Source organism: Cryptotermes secundus, unplaced genomic scaffold (genome assembly GCF_002891405.2).
Source record: "Cryptotermes secundus unplaced genomic scaffold, Csec_1.0 scaffold968, whole genome shotgun sequence".
NCBI classification, from domain to species: domain Eukaryota; kingdom Metazoa; phylum Arthropoda; class Insecta; order Blattodea; family Kalotermitidae; genus Cryptotermes; species Cryptotermes secundus.
The window spans coordinates 729693-748498 of record NW_019719376.1 but is presented as its reverse complement, the minus strand read 5'-3'; the positions used below and the strand labels follow the sequence as shown (position 1 = coordinate 748498).

Here is an 18806-nt window from a genome sequence, read left to right as displayed (position 1 = left end):
AGCCTACTTTCCTTATTTTTTAAAATGGAAGTAGACTTATAAGAACTTCTTGTTCTCTGCATGTCTGTGTGTCTATATATGTATTCCCCTAACAAATTTGAATTCCTAAAGTAATCTTTTTGAAACTTGGTATGGCACCTGAGCCCATCACAATGGCATAAGGTAATAAATAACCTTAATATTCCTTGAATTCCAAATCGATAGTCATGAAACTTGATATATATATATCATGCCACCTGATCATCCTTTTTGCTATAGCAAAAGGATGATACCTCAATACAGCGAGATGCCAAAATATATAATATAATGCCACCTGAGACCATCTGAATGGTGTATTTCATAAACCACTCCATTCAGTAATATGAAAACTAAAGCCTCTAAAATTGTGTTTTTTTCTTCATTATGGATATACACTTTGTTTAATCAAGGAGGAAACTTTACAACACTGCTGACTGGGCCCAACATTCCTCACAGTTTGCTGCTGTAACCATTGATAGCAGAATGAGTCATTAGCGCCGATAAACGCTCGCCATTGGGTGGCGTGATCTTACCACTGCAGTTAAGTCACATTAATAGTCAGTCTGTGTTAGAGATGTCGATAGGCAGTCAACATTTATGCTGAAATGAAGTTCACTATTGAAGAGCGTGAGTTTTTTGTCAAAACTTTTGCAAGGAAAAAACTTTCAAACAATGTATCTGTAAGTTTCCTCCTAAATAACCTAATTCGCCAGTTCCCACAAAGTCATGTGTATCCAAGTTTGTGAAAAAGTGGCGGGCCACAGGTTCAATGTGTGATATAAAGAAGCAATCGAAGAGGATTGTGCTGACTGAAGAAACATTTCAGGATATTGAGGCACAACTACAGATCAGTGCTCGAAAATCTTTAAGACGCTTAACACAGGAAACCGATGTTTCACCAGGATCTGCTTTCACAGTCACAAAATTTATCAGATTTTGCCCTTATAAAATGACAGTTGTACGTGAGATGAAACAACTAGATTATGCACAAGAATTCGTTTTTGCAACTGGCTGCTGCAAAATGTGCACGATGGAATCATGGATCCACAGCTTCAGTTCATGACTGATGAAGCATGGTTTCACGTTAGTGGTCATGTCAATTCATAAAATGCAAGAATATGGAGCGATGAAAATCCTCACGCTATGCAGCAAGTGCCATTACCTAGTGAAAAGGTGGGTGTGTGGTGTGCTGTAAGTCTGCAGTGAATTATTGGGCCCCCTTATTTTTTCACGAAACCGTGAACTCTGACCACTATGTTAATGATATTCTGAATCCGTTCTTCAAACAGCTGACTGCTGAAAAAAGACAATATGGGTATTTTCAGCAAGACAACCCTATGGCACATACGATTAATGCATCCATGGTCGCAATACAGGAAGTATTTGAAGACAGAATAATCAGCAGGAGACGGTGGCCTCCCAGATCCCAAGATCTCAGTTTTTGTGATTTTTGTCTTTGGGGAAACCTAAAGGGAAAATTCTACAAGAATAATCCTCACACCACTGAAGCTCTGCAGAATGAAATAACAAGTGTAATTAGTTCAAATACTGTGTACCAACTTCAGAAAGTGTTGCATAATTTATTTATGTGATGCAAGGCATGTTTGCAATCAAGGGGGTCCCTTTCAGAATCTGTTATAAAGCAAGGCAAATTTGTGTTATATTTTTACAGTATTCTTATAATGTGTGCATGTACAGAAACTGATGTGAGGGAATAGTCGCGGAGAAACATTCCATCCACTCCATGCTAGCGAGAGTGTGCACATTTATCAGTGTTAATGACTCATTCCGGTATCGGCAGTTAACAGCAGCAATGTGTGAGGAATATTGGGCCCGGTCAGAGGTATTGCGAAGTTTCCTCCTTGCTTGAACGCCCTGTATATTAAAGTTTTTTTTATCAAATATTCAAATTACAGTGGAGGGAAAGTAGGCAATTAGTTCTTCCAAGAATTTCTTATTATTTTATAAGATATGTTCCTCACACTTATTAGAGAAACTTTACTTTCAGCTGAATTTTGTCCTGAGCTTTCTGATCCAATTGGAGGGACACAAATGTGTAAGGACTGGGGCTCAGGAGGGCAGTTTAAGGTGTGTGAAATTGCTTGCAATCCAGGACTTCGGTTCTCACAGACAGTTCCTAAATTCTATACATGTGATGCAGAAGGTTTCTGGCGCCCAACAAATGATCCAAATCTACCTCTTGTTTATCCTGCATGTACTGGTAAGTATAATTCCTTCTTAATCAAAGGTAAAAATAGTTACCAATTCTCATTCTCTCATCCCAAATACATTATATTCTTAATGTACAAGAGACCTAAAAGTCAGAATTTTGGAGTCAGAAAAGTGTCATGGAAGCATCCATTGCTATGTAGTGGTTTGTTGAAACATGCTACCATGGCAATGAATATGCATGTGACTATCAGTCCATGCCATGGCCGCGACATAGCTCAAGCAGTTAGTTGCTAGATTCCCACCGCGGCAGCCCAGGTTCGATCCTGGGTCTGGTCGAGTGAGATTTGTGGTGGACAAAGTGGAGCTGGGGTGGGTTTTCTCCGAGTACTTTGATTTCCCCTGCCAATCTTCATTCCACCAAATTCTCCATCATAATCACCTGGGGCATGCTAAAATAGGCCAATCAGTGTCTGCCATGCTGAGTGGACCCAGTTAGACTCCACCCCCCACTAAGCGAATTTTTAATATTTAGTCAGTCCATGCCAAATCTATGTAAGGAGAACCAGTAAGATCCAGAGTTGCATGACTCTCAGAGTTATGAAAGAGAAAAATATGGTCATACGCCCCATGGGACCAGAAAACAAGTATGACTGTACTGGTAAGGGCCAGTAGCAGTTTATTACACTCAAACGTGAACCAAACCCAAAGTGGGGAGCGGTTGAATGGGATCCATCAAGAATGGAAGCTGTTGAGCACAGAATTAATAGGGAGGGTGGTGGTTATAGGAAGCTGTCATGAAGCAATAAGTATGTGAAAATATAGCAGAGTGGACAGACTTGCGAAGTACTGTAGTTATTTGGAGATCATGAAGAATAACAAAAGTGTCATAATTGGTTGTAGTTAAGAGCAATAAGAGCCCCATAAATTCAGTCATCAATCTGAACCCTGTATCTTGGCACAAACCTGTGACAATACCATGTAAATAGTCAAGTTGGTTAGTGTTTACTTGTAGTTTAATCTATAACATAGAATGTGTTGACTTAAAAGATGGGATGGGCAATTTGATTTTAAAACTAGCAATTTAAATGATAAAGGTGTAGTACTGAAGAACTGTATGTATTGTCACAACTATAATTGCTAAAATTGTCTAATAAAAACAGAAGGATAACGAACTTCAGAATTCTGTAATGTTATTTTAATACTGTTACAAAAATCATTCTTTCCAACAGTGTTTATGAATTCCTGAAATAAAAATATTTTGTACATACAAATCCCAATGTACAGTACTTACATTTCTGGAAATATATTCCATCCATACTGTGATACAACTCTGTTTAAGAAGCTTATATTAGTATGGTAAATATGAAAATGTGAGTTTATACCAAAGCAGATTATCCAATTGGAGGGCATACATTTAGTAGAGGTCTTTCTTTCATGTTGAATATATGTGACACCACACAAAGTCGATCCTGTATCAGGACAATTAATGATGTTTGGTTTTTCATTTGACTGATTTTTGAGTGTGGGGGATTTAGGGTGAGGTTCCTTTGCACTATTTCCAACAAATTTGAGCCAATGTCAGGTAATAATTTTTAATGCCAATGTTCTGCCTCATGATGCTAAAATAAAGTAAATATTCAGTATTGTAAGCATTCTGCGAGTAAGATATTTCCTTGTCACATGTGTAGCTGTCAATGTTTGCATATAATTTTTCCAGTGGCTTCCAAATGTGTAATACTGTTGCTCTATTGTATAATTACAGCATCTAAGTCAGCCCAGAGAGTTTTCAAGATCAGCATGTTGTTCCCTAGTTCTGTGCTGTGTAACAGTGCTGGTCAAGGTGTTTTGCGGCAGAAGGTACGCAGTGCAGTTAATGCTCTCAACCGTGACTGGAATTTCTGCTCCTACTCTGTTGAAGGTTTGTTTTAATCCTGATATTTTATGGCATGTCTAATGTTTAAAGTTTTGGAAAAAATTTCACTGAACTCTATAAACATTTTATTTACTTAACCTAAAATGTTTCTGGAATTAAAGTTCTTATAAAATACTAGTAAAAAGTAAAGTTGTCCCTGTGTTTAACAAAATAAGCACTGCGCCATAAAGGCATATGTTGGAGTGGATGTATAGAGTCACATTTTCTTGACCTTGGCTCTAGCTGGAGGTGAATGGTCAGCTTCACGCCCTGGCCGTTTTACCCCTGGGGAAACAGCCCACAGTAACTATTGGATAGGTTGAGTGGACCCCAGAGCGTGTCTGGAAGACTTCAAGAAGAGAAAATTCTTGACCCCACCAGGACTTGAACTCTGAACCCTCAGTCATCCAGCCCATAGCCATTCACTATACTGACTATGCTACTACAGCTTGTACACAGTTACTAAGATTTAAACTGGACCATTATCATTATCCTTGTCCTCCTCCTTCTCCTGCTCCCTCCTAATATTGGATGCACTTGGCCTGTTACAGAAGCTAGGAAACAAGATGTTTCTATTTTTAAAATATCTGCAAAGCAGCACTTTGGGTGATTATTTTATATTCATATTTTTTCAACATACTATTCCCAGATTCACCTGCTTTTGGTAAAATTTGTAAATCCATACTCTTTTCTTCATTTAATTTTAGAATGTGCTTCATGAAATGCATTTTAATTGTACTGTTAATCTTGTGTCATTTGGTACTGTTGATAATATTTATTTAGTAAGTGCTTTATAAATTCAAGTACAAGTTACAACCCAGAAATTCATGATACTAAATATGGCACATAAATTTAGTTTCGCCATTAATCTTTTGGAGAAGTCACATTTTGTTGTTCTATTCATACATTAAGAGACCTGTAGCATCATACTTAAAAAGCAGAAGGAAGAGTGAAATTTAATTTCAAGGTCATGGGTTTATATAATCTACTGCTTTACTTGTTGGAGAGTTTTAAGTTTTTAATGTGGATTAGGTTGTCTGAAGTTAAGGCATTAGATGCTCATGCATAAGATCTTATGTCCAACATACATTTTACTACATACATTCATGTTTTCTCATTTCTTACAAAATCGTAAACTTGATGAATGTGAGGAATTGCAGCACCCAATTCTGCTTTTGAGTCCATGTTAAGCTCTGTGTTTCCCTGATATCTTTTCATCTTCATTGTGACCCTATTATTGAAAGAAAATATAGCATCTTGCCTTATGTGTGCTGCTATCACAGAAATGGTTTCCACACTTCTTTCCAGACTGCAACGTCCAGGAAAGTGAACAGACCATAAGTGAAGGCGTTAAAAAGAAAATTATGTGACTACATCATGCATTCAAAATTGTAACGTTTTGTTGGTTGGATGAACTTTATTATAACCGTTCCATTTGAATACTTTACAGGCTTTGTTTAATACTAATTATTTTCCATTTAACTGAGGAAATTTGTTCATGTTCTAATGTTTAATAATAATTCACCATAATATTTTGAATGTGTTATAAACCTCTGCAACTGTGGCAAGGTAAAATGCATTTAACTGTCATAAAATAAATATGCTCGTGTGAAACGTCTGGGTATTTGTGTTTGTATAGGTTTTCACTAATATGTCTTTTAGTTCAGGTTTATGTCAACTTATTGAATACTTATATAACCTAAAATAATAAATTGAAGACTATCATATATGCAAGGAACACCTGTGTAACCAGTATAATATTGTTGCGTATTGGGCGTATAACGCGACAAATAACTTCACGCCGTATTTTATATAGCGAATTTTATTTCACATCCGCTCTTACAATCACCCAAATTACAGATTTACGATTACTGCTATCTGCAGTATCACAATTAGTACAGTCCAAATGCCAGAATACAACTGACTAGTTGCTGGCTAACTCGGAACTAACTCGGGAGTAGCTCGAGGACTGACTCGTAGGTAGCTCCAGGACTAACTGACTCACTGTGAATAGCCTTCGCTGCGCCTCATGTAGCCTCGATCGGACCATACAGAAAACGGCCACGTAATAAGCACCCTTGTTGCCTGGCGCTGTGTTGCTAGTAACGCTAGCGGTAGTAACCGCTGTTACCACCGTCGTCTCTCGCAATCCTGTTGCGTCACCGTTACGTTACCGAGCGGGGGAGGGGGAGGGGAGCGCTGACTCACCCGCCGCGTCACTGCTGGTTGGGGGGGGGGTTCTCCTTTGTGCAACATGTCACAATATATAATTTCCATGCAGGACATATGATTCTGGACTTCATACACTGTAACTCTGTAAGATACAGAGTTATGGAAACCTCAACATGAGCATCATTTTGATTCTGATCATACAGTTGAGGGCAAGTTATACAAACACAGACTGAAGAAGGGATTGTTGTAAACCACTATATTTAATTATTTTACAACTGTTTTAAATTAAAGGAGTATGTCTTCAAAGACTGTATCTTTCAAATTAAATACTATTAATAGTGAATCATATATTTTATTGGGCAAATAATTTTTGTGATTTAATTATAATTTGTCAGGTACTCAAGAGTGCAAAGATCTGAACATTGATGTGAAATGTGACCATCGCTCTCGGTCTACAAGACAGATTGAGGAACCAGAAGGAAGATATGTCTTAAATGCCAGCTTCCCTGTGGACAAGTAAGGATCACTTAATCATGGTATTTTTCAGTATTGCTTGCACTGTAGTGGTTGGAGCTTTGCATCACATTTTTTAATTGAATTTTTTAAATCTTGAACATAACTGTCGACATGAAGCATTTTGAGGTCATGTGTTAACAGGAATGTAAAATTATATTTTAAGCAATGGCTAACATACCTATTGGCAAATTGTAGAACTAGAAATTAAAATAATATTCACATTTTCAGAAAATGTCTGTAATGGCCTACAACTGACACAATAATATGTCATTAGATAGTAGCCAAAGTATCTCATGTTATAAAGATTAAAGTTTCTGAAATATATCACCCCATAAGTCTAGTTATTATGCTAACCAAAATGGTCAGAAATATGTGACTGTGCAGGTTATTTTTGTTATGCTGGAGCACTAATTTTTAAAAATTTCATAGTGTAAGAAAACAGTTAATGACTTGCATACTGTAAGAAAAAAATTAGATTACCCTATCTGTAGATATAATGAAACTGAAATTACCCTATCTTAATTGAATGAATATGTAGTGTACTAGAAGCACAGGTACTGTAAAGTTATGTAGTATAAATATCTATTTATTTGTCTATCTTTTCTTCAATTGATTTAGATTTGCACTCACATTTTTAATGTAATATAGAAGCATGAAAAGATATATTCACTGTTGCCTGCAACAGTATAGTAGCACACTTTGAATGAATAGTTTGCACCTAGTATATGCACCTCCATGTTTTTGGAAACATTTGTAGTTTGTGCATTGATAATTTTGAATGGCACTGCATGTGATGCTATTCTTGACTTTCCCTAGGCTGGGTAGACAAGCTCGCCAGGCCAGTGACACTTACAATGTGGAAATCTCCTTCCCAGCTGTCAAGTAAGCTCATTCTGTTTCATCTATTAACCTTCATTTTTTTGGCAGAAGGCTCACACGAAAGACTGTAGAGCAAGAATGTTGTACTTTGTAGTATAGTAGAATAAGGTTGCTGCATTTCTGATTTGTTGATGAAGTTGCTTCATTCTTCTGATCTCATTCTATAAGTAAATAAGAATTTTATTTGTGTTATTAACTGGTTACTATGATAACCTTATACAAAATAGCCATTGCTATTTGGGCTTATCTGCAGGCATACTGTCCACATAGCCAGGTCATTTCAACAGGAAGGTTGATGTTTAGATTATATTTTGGTTCAGACATCATTTGTATTTGTGTCTAAGCATGTTCAGGTGCAGAACTGAACTTGTGAAATTAGGTTTGCTTCAAATGTTAATTTCTATGTGCAAAAATATTTGCGTGAAGCAAAACTTCGCTCTTGTTAGTTTTTTAATTGTACAGGTTCTTACATTATACAAATAATCACAATTCATTGATGTTCAAAGCATCATACATTGAAGACCATGTATATGTCAATACGGAACATTTTGCTGCTGTATCCAGACTGCTTCAGAGCCCACCCAGCCGCTTACGCAATCAGTATCAAGTGTTATTTCCTGAAGGGTAGAGTGAAAGGCATATGTGGCTCTCCACTAATCTCTGTCTAGTGTTGAAGGTTAAAAAAGACTGGAACTTTACCTCTGCTCCCCTGCACATCATTCCTGTAATTCTTTATTCATTTAGTAGGCGTGTATAGTTGTGACTTCTTACAAGTCAGAGTATCATAACAGTAAAGCACAATAGATCACTGTAGGTCATGGTGCAGGGGCTGAGAAGGCCCACCCCTTATACTTTCATCATAACAGTAAATAGTTACATGTAAATTTAATGTTTATTTATTATAAGAGCTCATTGTAGTCATAATTATTTCCTTTAATATTCCTTCCGCTGAATGCACCTGTTAAGTACACATTATACGCTGTTACAATCTTGGAAATTCTAAAGGGTTCTGATGATGGTTGATGACACAGAATTACTGAGTTTTTGGACTTTTTCCATCATCCAGAATTCTAGGTAATAGAAGACACAACATTTCGGTCAATTACTGGATGTGATTGAGATTAGCTGTTTCTAACGGGTCCAACTGAGTAGGTGTCTTCTTCCTCACCTGAAAACGGAAACAGATCCAGTTTCCAAAATGTTGTATATTCTATTACCTAGAATTCCGGATAATGGAAAAAGTCCAAAAACCCAGTAATTCTGTGTATTACAGTCTTGTTTTACATAAATAATACTCATACTAAACTGATTACATTCCAATATCTTCCCTTCAGTGACCCTGTAATAAATTCCAATTCAAATGAGCGATCCAGCGTGCAGCGTCTCCTTGAGAAACTGATTCTAGAAGAGGATCAATTTGATGTTCATGATATATTGCCCAACACCATGCCTGATCCAGCATCACTTCAGCTGAAGTCAGACTATGCTTGTCCAATAGGACAAGTAGTAATGGCTCCTGACTGTGGTAAGTTGACTTTGGCCCTCAGGAAATTCTGATAATTGTCCATATTTTGTGGAAAAAAACATTCTTAATGCCATCATAATACAGTAAAACTTGATATATGAGGAGAACGCATTCACAAAGCTTTGTTCGCATATTGAATAATTCTAACTTTAATACTATAGGGATGCATTCATAACCTTTGTAACATATTTCCCACCATAAAATCTTGACAACTTCCCTTACATATCAGTTATATTGTAAACTTAACACTTCTTACTGAAAACAGTACTTACCTTTTTTATGCCATATAAACAAAGTCAAATTATTAGTTTCTTTTCTTTAAAGTCAGTTATTTAATAATATGTGGAATGCTTACATTTTAAAGTTAACTGATAATGTAATTATTATATATTATAGCATAACAGTAATAAGTCCAAATTTTATTACACCAAAACTTCATATATTGAGGATTCATATAGTGAAGTCTGTAAATTTGTTCATACCACTATGCAGTCATTTTATGTTAAAAATTCTGTGTTTATTACATAAATATAATTAAATAACATGCTACAAACCTTGGACCACCTCTGTCGTATAGTGGTCAGAGTTCCTGGATTTGATTCGTGGCAATACCAGATTTTCTGAGAAGTAGTGAGCTTGGAACAGGGTCCACTTAGCCTTGTGAGGATAATTGAGTAGCTATATAAAGGAAATACCGGCTCCGGTCTAGAAAACCGATATTAACTGCCTTGGGGATCTGTTGCACTGACAATGGGACACTCTATATCCACTAAAGTTGGCACTCACCTTGCCGACAAGCGGCGGTTGCTCAGTCGGTATAATTTGCTTGTGGACGACAGGCCACGGAGTTTGTTTTGTTTTGCTATAAATCTTGAAGCAAAAGATGAACCTGGATGCTTTCTTCCTGTTTTATGTGGTTTTTTGGCCAATCCGAATTTGGCATGTTAAAAAATCCTGTTCTGTAGCATGCTATTGCAACATATTTTCCAATCTTCATCTTCATTAGTGATTTCAAATGACTTTTCATAATGAAGCATACAGGGCCTTATCTTGAATATCACAACTCTGTTAATTTGGTCTGGTAGATCTAGATTTATTGCAATGAACATGCAGGAGGTTGGTAGCAAAAGGATTACAAGAAATAAGAAATTTTCACCAGTTTACATAAGGAGGGATATTTTTTGTTCAATTTTCAGTGAAAAGTTGTGAAAATGTAGCTGTTAGCTTTTACATGCCTGTCCATCCATTTTTCTGCAGGTAACAACTTCAGAACTGCTGATTTTCATGAAATTTGTATTGCAGAATGTCACAAAAATTTGTCAGCCCATTCCAAATTTGGTTAAAATCAGACAGCAGTAACAGATAATGTACATGAATACATATGAGTGTTTCTGCATGCATGTCAAGTGTAACTTGCTAAATATTGTTATCTGATTATAACATTATTAATTTGACATGCACAATACTTTCCTTTTATGTGTATAAGACCACCTCTCTGGTCTAGTTATCAGCGTTCCTGGGTACAGATCCAGAAGTCCATGTTCGATTCCCGGCACTATCAGTTTTTTTCTGAGAAGTAGTGGGTCTGGAAGAGGGTCCACTCAGCCTCATGATGATAATTGAGGAGCTATTTCAAGGAAATAGTGGCTCCGGTCTAGAAAACCAAAATTAATGACTGTGGGGATTCGTTGCGCCGACCACGCGACACCCTCTATCCGCAAAAGTTGGCACTAAAGTTCGCCGACAAGCGGCAGTCGCTTGGTCGGTATAGCTTGCTTGTGAATTAAAATCACAGAGTTTATGTGTATCAGCAAACTAAGTCCATGGAGCCTAGTCCTCCTTGAGAAGCCAGTTATCACTGAGACAGGTTCTTATCATGATCCTCCAGATAAATCAAGTTCACATCTCTCCATATTATTTCTTCAGAACCATTTTAATACTATCCTCCCACCTATGTCTAGGTCTGTCTAGTGGTCTCTTTCCTTTTAGCTTTCCCACCAAAACCCTGTATGCATTCCTCTTCTGTTATCAAATAGTCTCGTTTAAATTTTACCAAATTATCGTAAGTCATTCTGCATTCATTCTACGTACTGGAAGAGACAGTAGTGACTAGGAGACATCATTAAATGTATAACATGGGATGTGAAAAATGTTCAGAATAATCCTGCTATTCTGATTCAAATCACAATCTCTGCTTATTGTGAACTACCAAACTTTACCATTGATCTTATTTTCTGCAGATATGATAAGTAACTACTTTATCATTTGTACATTTTACATACCAGTAGATTATTGTGTGTATTCCAATTTTTCTCTAAAATATGCAAGTTTGAAGAGAGGTAAAATTCCTGTTCCCATTTAATAACATGGGAATCTCGGTCAGTAGTTTCTAAAATTTAAAAGGTAAGCGTTAATAAATGGATAAAGTGTTTAAGTGCATGGGCAACTGGAACATATTTCCATCATTTAGAACACAGTATGTGTGCCCGAAAAGGCCTATATTTCTGACATTTGACCAGATATTTAGACATCAGCAATACATATGGTAACTATAATGCCATATAGAGATCAATGAATGATTTATATCTGCATTGGTGATACAAACATATATGCAATCTTGTAAATTTGGTACTCGGTAATGTTCCTAATCTTATTTTATGGTTCATATAATGTTCTATGCAGTGATCTCAGTATAATATATATTTCCAGTTTTTACATGAATAGTGTCAGTAATAATATTTATTTTTATATTTGATTTTATTTATTATTAATAATGAATAATTTCTCAGGATATAGATGTTTCTCAGATATTACAAATGATTGTGCATACTTTTCTTCAATGGAGAAACTCTTCTCAAAACTGTAACACAAAACTGGAATTACTATTTTTGTCTTGCCTCCTTTATAAAATTGTATGCATTTTATGACTTCGTTCTGTTCAACATCATAACCTTTCTAGATATTTATATTTTTGTTATTTATAGTACCTTGTGCTGTGGGAACATACTATGATGAACAGCATCAAATATGTGAGCCATGCCCTCTTGGTACCTACCAAAGTGAATCTGGACAGCTGCAGTGTTCTCTCTGTCCACTCATCGCAGGTCGGCAAGGTGTCACAATTGCTCCAGGTGCCAGAAGTGCAAGTGATTGTAAAGGTATGTGGTTAAACTCATTTTAAAGGATTAAGCATTAAAATGAAGTATTACCCACTAATAAAGGGCCTTGACAGTGGCTGATTCATTGTATCATTTTTAAAAAATCACTCAGTATAATGGCAATCCATAATCTGAGGATGGGAATACACAGACTACCAAAACATTATGAATATTAAATATGTTTTAGACAATGGATGATGTTCAACATAATTGTGATAAACTTATGTTACTGACTATTCTTAGCATCTCAACATTTGCTTTTCTGGTTACAGAACGTTGTCCAGCAGGAAAGTACTTTGATGATGAGACAGGGTTATGTAGAAGCTGTGGTCATGGTTTCTACCAGCCAAATGAGGGTAGCTTCAGCTGTTTGCTTTGTGGGCTTGGGAAGACCACTAGAACTACTGAAGCTGTATCACCAGAGGTAATATTATTTTGTGTGTGCACATGTGTGCTGTCATGTGAGTGTGATTGTCAATAACTACTCAATAACTACTACCTTATATGTACTGTACATTCCGAGGTCTCTGCATGCTTGGAAACATTGCTGGATATTATTTTCCAAAAATCCTTTGATACTGTCATCACATTGCTTTGAATTTCTTCATGTCATACTGAAAGTCATGAGCAACTTTTTTTTGCGTGCAACCTGGGATCAGCAGACGAAAGAGAGTATGGTGGTAGGTAGAACCAGCTGTTGTGTTAACCTTGAGTGTCTTGTGACGTCAATAGCTTACATCATGTGACCAGTATCACTCCTAACAAAATGGCCGACAACCATATGCCATTTCGCCAGCATGCTGTCATCGAATTTCTTGTGAAAAAGGAAATCCCTGCTGCAGTAATTCACCAGAGACTTCAGCCTGCTTATGGAAGTGTGTGCATGGGTGCGAGCAGTGTTCGAAGATGGGTGAAACATTTTAAAGATGGGAACACCAGCATCAAAGATGAGCCTCGTAACGGTGGTCCTCGAACAGCCTCAACTGAATGCAACAAGGAAAGAGTGGATGAGATCATTCAAGGTGACAGGCGTGTGACCGTGGACACAATAGCCCAAAAACTTGGAACAGGACACAGTGCAATACAGGAGATGATTGAAAGCTTGGGCTATAGGAAAGTTTGTGCTTGTTGAGTCCCACGGTTATTGACCGAAGACCACAAAGGTCAGCGAAAAGCCATCACCTCAGAACTGCTGCAGAGATATCGACACAAAGGCGATGATTTTTTGCTCTGCACCGTGACAGGTGACAAAAGCTGGTTTCACCATTTTGAGCCTGGAACAAAATGGCAGAGTATGGAATGGCACCATTTGCATTCTCCATCAAAAAAGAAGGCAAAGACAGTGCCATCAGCTGTGAAGGTGATGGGCACGGTCTTCTGGGATGCAGAGGGGTTTATTCTGGCTGAATTCCTGGAACCTGGGCAAACCATCAATGCTGCTTGTTATGTGCAGACTCTGCATAAGCTCCATCGTGCATTGTGCGATAAACGTCTGGGACGAAACATCATCATCCTGCATGTCAACGCTCGCCCCCATATGGCGTGCCTCACATTGGAAGTAATTGCAAAGATGGGGCAGGAAGTTCTTCCACAGCCCTCCTATATCCCCGATCTGGCACCCTTCGACTACCATCTTTTCGGATTTGTGAAGGATCAGCTGCGTGGACAACGTTTTGAGACAAGGGAGGCAATTCAGAAAGCAGTGCGTCATTGTCTTCAGATGGCTGGAACGGAATTTTACAGAAGTGGAATTTTCAAACTCCCAAAACGCTGGAAGAAATGTGTACAAAGAAGTGGCAATTATGTGGAAAAATAAAGAAGGTCTGTAGATTGAGGTGGTGTATTTGGTTTATCAATAATAAAGCATGTTACTTTACAAAAAATTGTTGCTCATGACTTGCAGTATGACCCTCGTAGGATGAGTTCTTTTCAAAATTTCTAACTTACGAAACATGGAAGAGTCATGCAGGACAAAGTCAATTGGGTCTGGTGGATTTTTCAACCCAGTACTTCATATTTGGTAAGAAAATTGTTGTGTTGGAAGGACCATTGATTGTTATGATAAAAAAGCCATGTGTAAACGTTCCAAAACTTGAAAGTTCAATTCCTAGTTGAATGTATGTTTTGGAGGAACAAACTCATAGTGGGTGATTTCTTTGATATAAAAGAAGCAGATCAGCATATTTGTAACCTTTGATTTTGATACTGACACTACTATTGATCTAAGAAAATTAGGACTTCTCCATTGTAGATTTCAGTAATTTGTTTCTGGTCTACAGTGGAAGACCTAAATCTTCATCACCAGTCTCTGTTCTTTGCAAGACGTTGGGATTTTTTAAAACTCCTGCTGGAAGTGTCAATTAGTTTGTTACAGTCTCATGTGTAACACTGTGTTCTATGAAATGTATTAAAAGTTTTTCACTTCTAAGTTTAAAAGTCCATCACCACATGTTTCGACCAATGTGGTCATCGTCAGGTGTTAAAATTATTAGGTGAGGAAATCAGTGTCTTCTGTTGTTGCTTATGTTGTTAATATATGAGTCTTCTCAAAGCGTATATGTGTTTGAGCTGGTGGGTTGTGTTCTCTCCTGTTGTGTGTTGCGCTGCGTGTCTTGTCAGCTATGTTAGTTCTTGTTTCTTTGTTATTTATTTTATGGTATTGTCAGTGTGTAGATTATATAACATTAAATGGTAAGATGATTGGTGAATAATCAAGTGGAAAAGATTTAGAAGGAAGTGGTCATGGCCTAATTAAGGCACTGTCCTGAAATTTACTTTGAGGGATTGGAAAATCAGTACAAATCTTAGTCAGGATAGCTGGTGTCCTATCTGAGATTTAAAGCAAGCACCTCCTGGATACAAATCTAGAACATTATTGCTATACCAGTTTGCTCAGTAGATCTGTTAGAATGTTATGTTAAATTCAAAGGGTACTTTAAAACATACTTTCCTCTAGGGGATATATTAATGTTATTTAAATCATTGCACACTTTGCAGGAATGTCGTGATGAATGTGGTTCTGGAAGACAGTTAGGAGTAGAAGGAAAATGTGAACCATGTCCTCGAGGAACGTACAGAACCATGGGTGTACAGGCAGCTTGTCAGGGATGTCCAACTGGTCGCACTACACACAGACCCGGAGCTGCAGCTGTGGAGGAATGCACATTACCAGTGTGTCAGCCTGGAACATTCTTGAATGGTACACAGAACAGTTGCATTCCATGCAAGAAAGGATCATATCAGCCTGATCCACAACAAACAACATGTATACCTTGTCCACCAAACACCAGCACTAAGGGTACAGCTGCGGTATGTATGTCTTGTGAAATTTCACTAAAATGCAGGTCTTACGTGTAGCAAGGTCAAGAGTTAGCTATTGGCAGTAATCAGTGATCTAATAAAACATTAGTTTTATACTTGTTCAGTTTGGAGTGACCTCTTCTTCCAGTAAATCAGCCAGTGAGAGAGAAGTAACAAAATAGCAACATTAATGACCAAATAAACTGATCTAAATGCATACGCTTTTTAAATGCATGCAACTGTAACATGATCATAATCTATTTTCTTTTTATTAAGTTGGTTCTGAAGTTTCCCTGGTTTTTTGCATAATGATATTCCAGAGAACTGAAGTGGTTGATTTTATTAAATTTGTTATAGACGAGCAAATCAGAGTGCAGTAATCCATGTGAAATGAATGGACCAGGCATGCACTGTGACCCCAATGCTTATTGCTTGTTGGTTCCTGAGACAAGTGACTTCAAGTGTGAATGCAAACCAGGCTATAATGGGACAGGGAAAGTGTGTACAGGTATGGCAGATATGTTGCTACTGATATGCAAACAGTGTATATTTTTGTATTACTGTTTGTGACAAATGTGATGCAACATTAACTTTTTACAGATGTATGTACCGGCTACTGTGACAATGAGGGTACATGTGTGAAAGACTCTAGAGGACAGCCATCTTGCCGCTGCATTGGAAGTTTCACAGGCAAACACTGCCAGGAGAAGTCAGAGTTTGCATATATTGCTGGTGGTATTGCTGGAGCAGTTATCTTCATCATTATCATCGTACTCCTCGTTTGGATGATTTGTGTTAGGTTAGTTTTCATCCTGCTCTGTAGTTTCAGGGGGAGCCGGGGTAGTGTAGTCAGTATAGCAACTAGGTATGGGCTGGACAACTAAGGGGTTGGACTCAGAGTCCTGGTAGGGTAAAGAATTTTCTCTTTTCAAAAGTCGTCTGGACTGGCTCTGGGATCCACCCAACCTCCTATCCAAAGGTTACTGGGGGCTCTTTCCCCAGGGGTAAAGTGGCCTGGGCGTGAAGCTGACCACTCATCTCCGGCTAGTGCTGAGGTAAAAAAAATGTGGATTTGTATAGTCACTCCCCCATATGCTTTCATGTTATAGTGCTTAAGTAGTTAGGCACAGGGACAACTTTACCTTTACCTGTAGTTTCAGTACCACTGCATATATATTCATTCATTCATATATTTACAGTTCTACAAAATCCATGGAGGCATCTGCCTCAGATATAGAACAAGTCAGCAATACAATATAAGATATGAATATACGTGATGTGTTCAAAAAGTATTGAACCTTCTTTTTTCCCATGTAAACCAATGAAGCGCGGGAGACTCCCTTTGGTGGAGATGTGGAGGGGACATTCATGCGCAGTCATGAATTTTTTCCCTCCCGCAGAAAGCATCAGTTGCTGGCAGTTGGCCTATGAGTGAGGACGTGTAGTGAGCGCTCGTCGGATTCCAGTAAGGTGTAAAATGACGGAACAACATGAGCAGCGATATTGCATCAAATTTTGCCAAAAGCTTGGTGATACCCAAGTGGAAACGATTCGCAAGATTCAACAGGCTTTTGGGGACGATGCCATGAGCAACTCACGGATAAAGGAGTGTACAACCGCTTGAAAGATGGCCGCACATCAGTGGACAGCGATCCGCGTTCAGGCAGACCCTCAAGAAGCCGAAATGAGAATGTCATCGAGCAAGTGCGGACTTTGGTCATGGAGGACCATCGTATCACAGTCCGAGAACTTGCGAACGAGATAGGGGTAAGCATTGGATCAGTACATTGAATTTTGACCGAGGATTTGGGCATGAGGAGAGTGTCCGCGAAATTTGTAGCGAAACTGCTAACAATGGAGCAGAAGCAACGCCATCTGGAAATTGCACAGTACATGCTGGACAATGCAAACAGTAACCCCAACTTTCTGAACACCGTGATCACAGGCGGTGAGTCGTGGGTTTATGGGTACGACCCGGAAACCAAGATGCAGTCGTCACAGTGGAAACATCCGACATCCCTGAGGCCAAAAAAAGCACGGCAGGTCTGCTGCAATGTCAAGGTCATGTTGGCCGTTTTCTTTGACTCCTGTGGGGTTGTGCATCATGAGTACGCACCACAAGGCCAAACCATCACAAAGGAATACTACCAGGAGGTCCTTCGTCGCCTTCGCGATGATGTGCATCGCCAACGAGTGGATCTATGGGAAGCAAAATCTTGCCAGCTCCACCATGATAACGCACCCGCCCATTCTGTGCATCTGATTCAGACTTTCGTTGCCAAACACAACATCCCTGTGGTTCGTCAGGCTCCCCACTCCCCCGACATGGCTCCATGTGACTTTTGGCTATTTCCCAAGCTGAAAATGCTGCTGAAAGGAACCCGATTTGAGTCAAGAGAAGACATCATGTGGAATGTGATGGCCCAGCTGATCACCATTCCAAAAGATGCGTTCCAGAAGTGTTTCCAACAATGGCGGAAGCACTGGGAGATGTGTGTGCATTACCAAGGAGACTACTCTGAAGGGGATTAAGGTTTTGTACCTCCAAATCAATAAATATATTTCTCCCGACCAAAGGTTCGATACTTTTTGAACACACCACGTACATACATAATCAGATAGTCATCATCGTCAAAATTTTAAATACTCAGTACAACAAGACTAATGTACAACAATACATTCCATATATCAAACTAACATATAAAATTACATACATGATCAAGAGACCACCAAGACTCTTAATATAGTCATATAAAATCTAATTTCTTAATATATATAATAATATAATTTGTACATAGTCACTGCTCCTTGCAGTGGCAACTGTTTGTTTTGAAGTACTGTCTAGCACTAACTTATAGTTTACCGTTATTTCCCTTCACAGTTACTTCCATTTTATTTTCTGGAATCTTATGTATAAAGACACAGGTGCTTGACTTAAAAGAAGGATTACACTTCAGCATTTGCCAAAACTTCAACCATCAGATTAAGTCCAGTATATTCACTAACATTACAGAGAAGTTTCTGCTATGAAATAATCTATTATGAACATAAAATGAGAGAGCCATCTTTTTTAGAAAAATATGATGTACTTTTTAAGCTTTAAGTGCCAGAAGGAAATTGTTCAGTTTTGCCTATTAAGAGTCTGTTGTAGAAA

General features: G+C 38.1%; 1 protein-coding gene across 2 annotated transcripts in view; it reads left to right on the top strand.

Annotated features, from left to right (window-relative positions):
- The window catches only part of LOC111865704, a 265440-nt gene that overhangs the window by 233572 nt on the left and 13062 nt on the right, over positions 1-18806 (top strand). For both annotated transcript variants that reach the window (XM_023853933.2, XM_023853941.2), the window contains exons 50-59: positions 2027-2239; positions 3953-4108; positions 6670-6790; positions 7607-7672; positions 9004-9194; positions 12179-12352; positions 12625-12776; positions 15350-15661; positions 16010-16160; positions 16253-16451. In XM_023853933.2, coding sequence (XP_023709701.1) covers positions 2027-2239; positions 3953-4108; positions 6670-6790; positions 7607-7672; positions 9004-9194; positions 12179-12352; positions 12625-12776; positions 15350-15661; positions 16010-16160; positions 16253-16451 — 1735 coding nt within the window. The remainder of the gene's footprint in view (positions 1-2026; positions 2240-3952; positions 4109-6669; positions 6791-7606; positions 7673-9003; positions 9195-12178; positions 12353-12624; positions 12777-15349; positions 15662-16009; positions 16161-16252; positions 16452-18806) is intronic.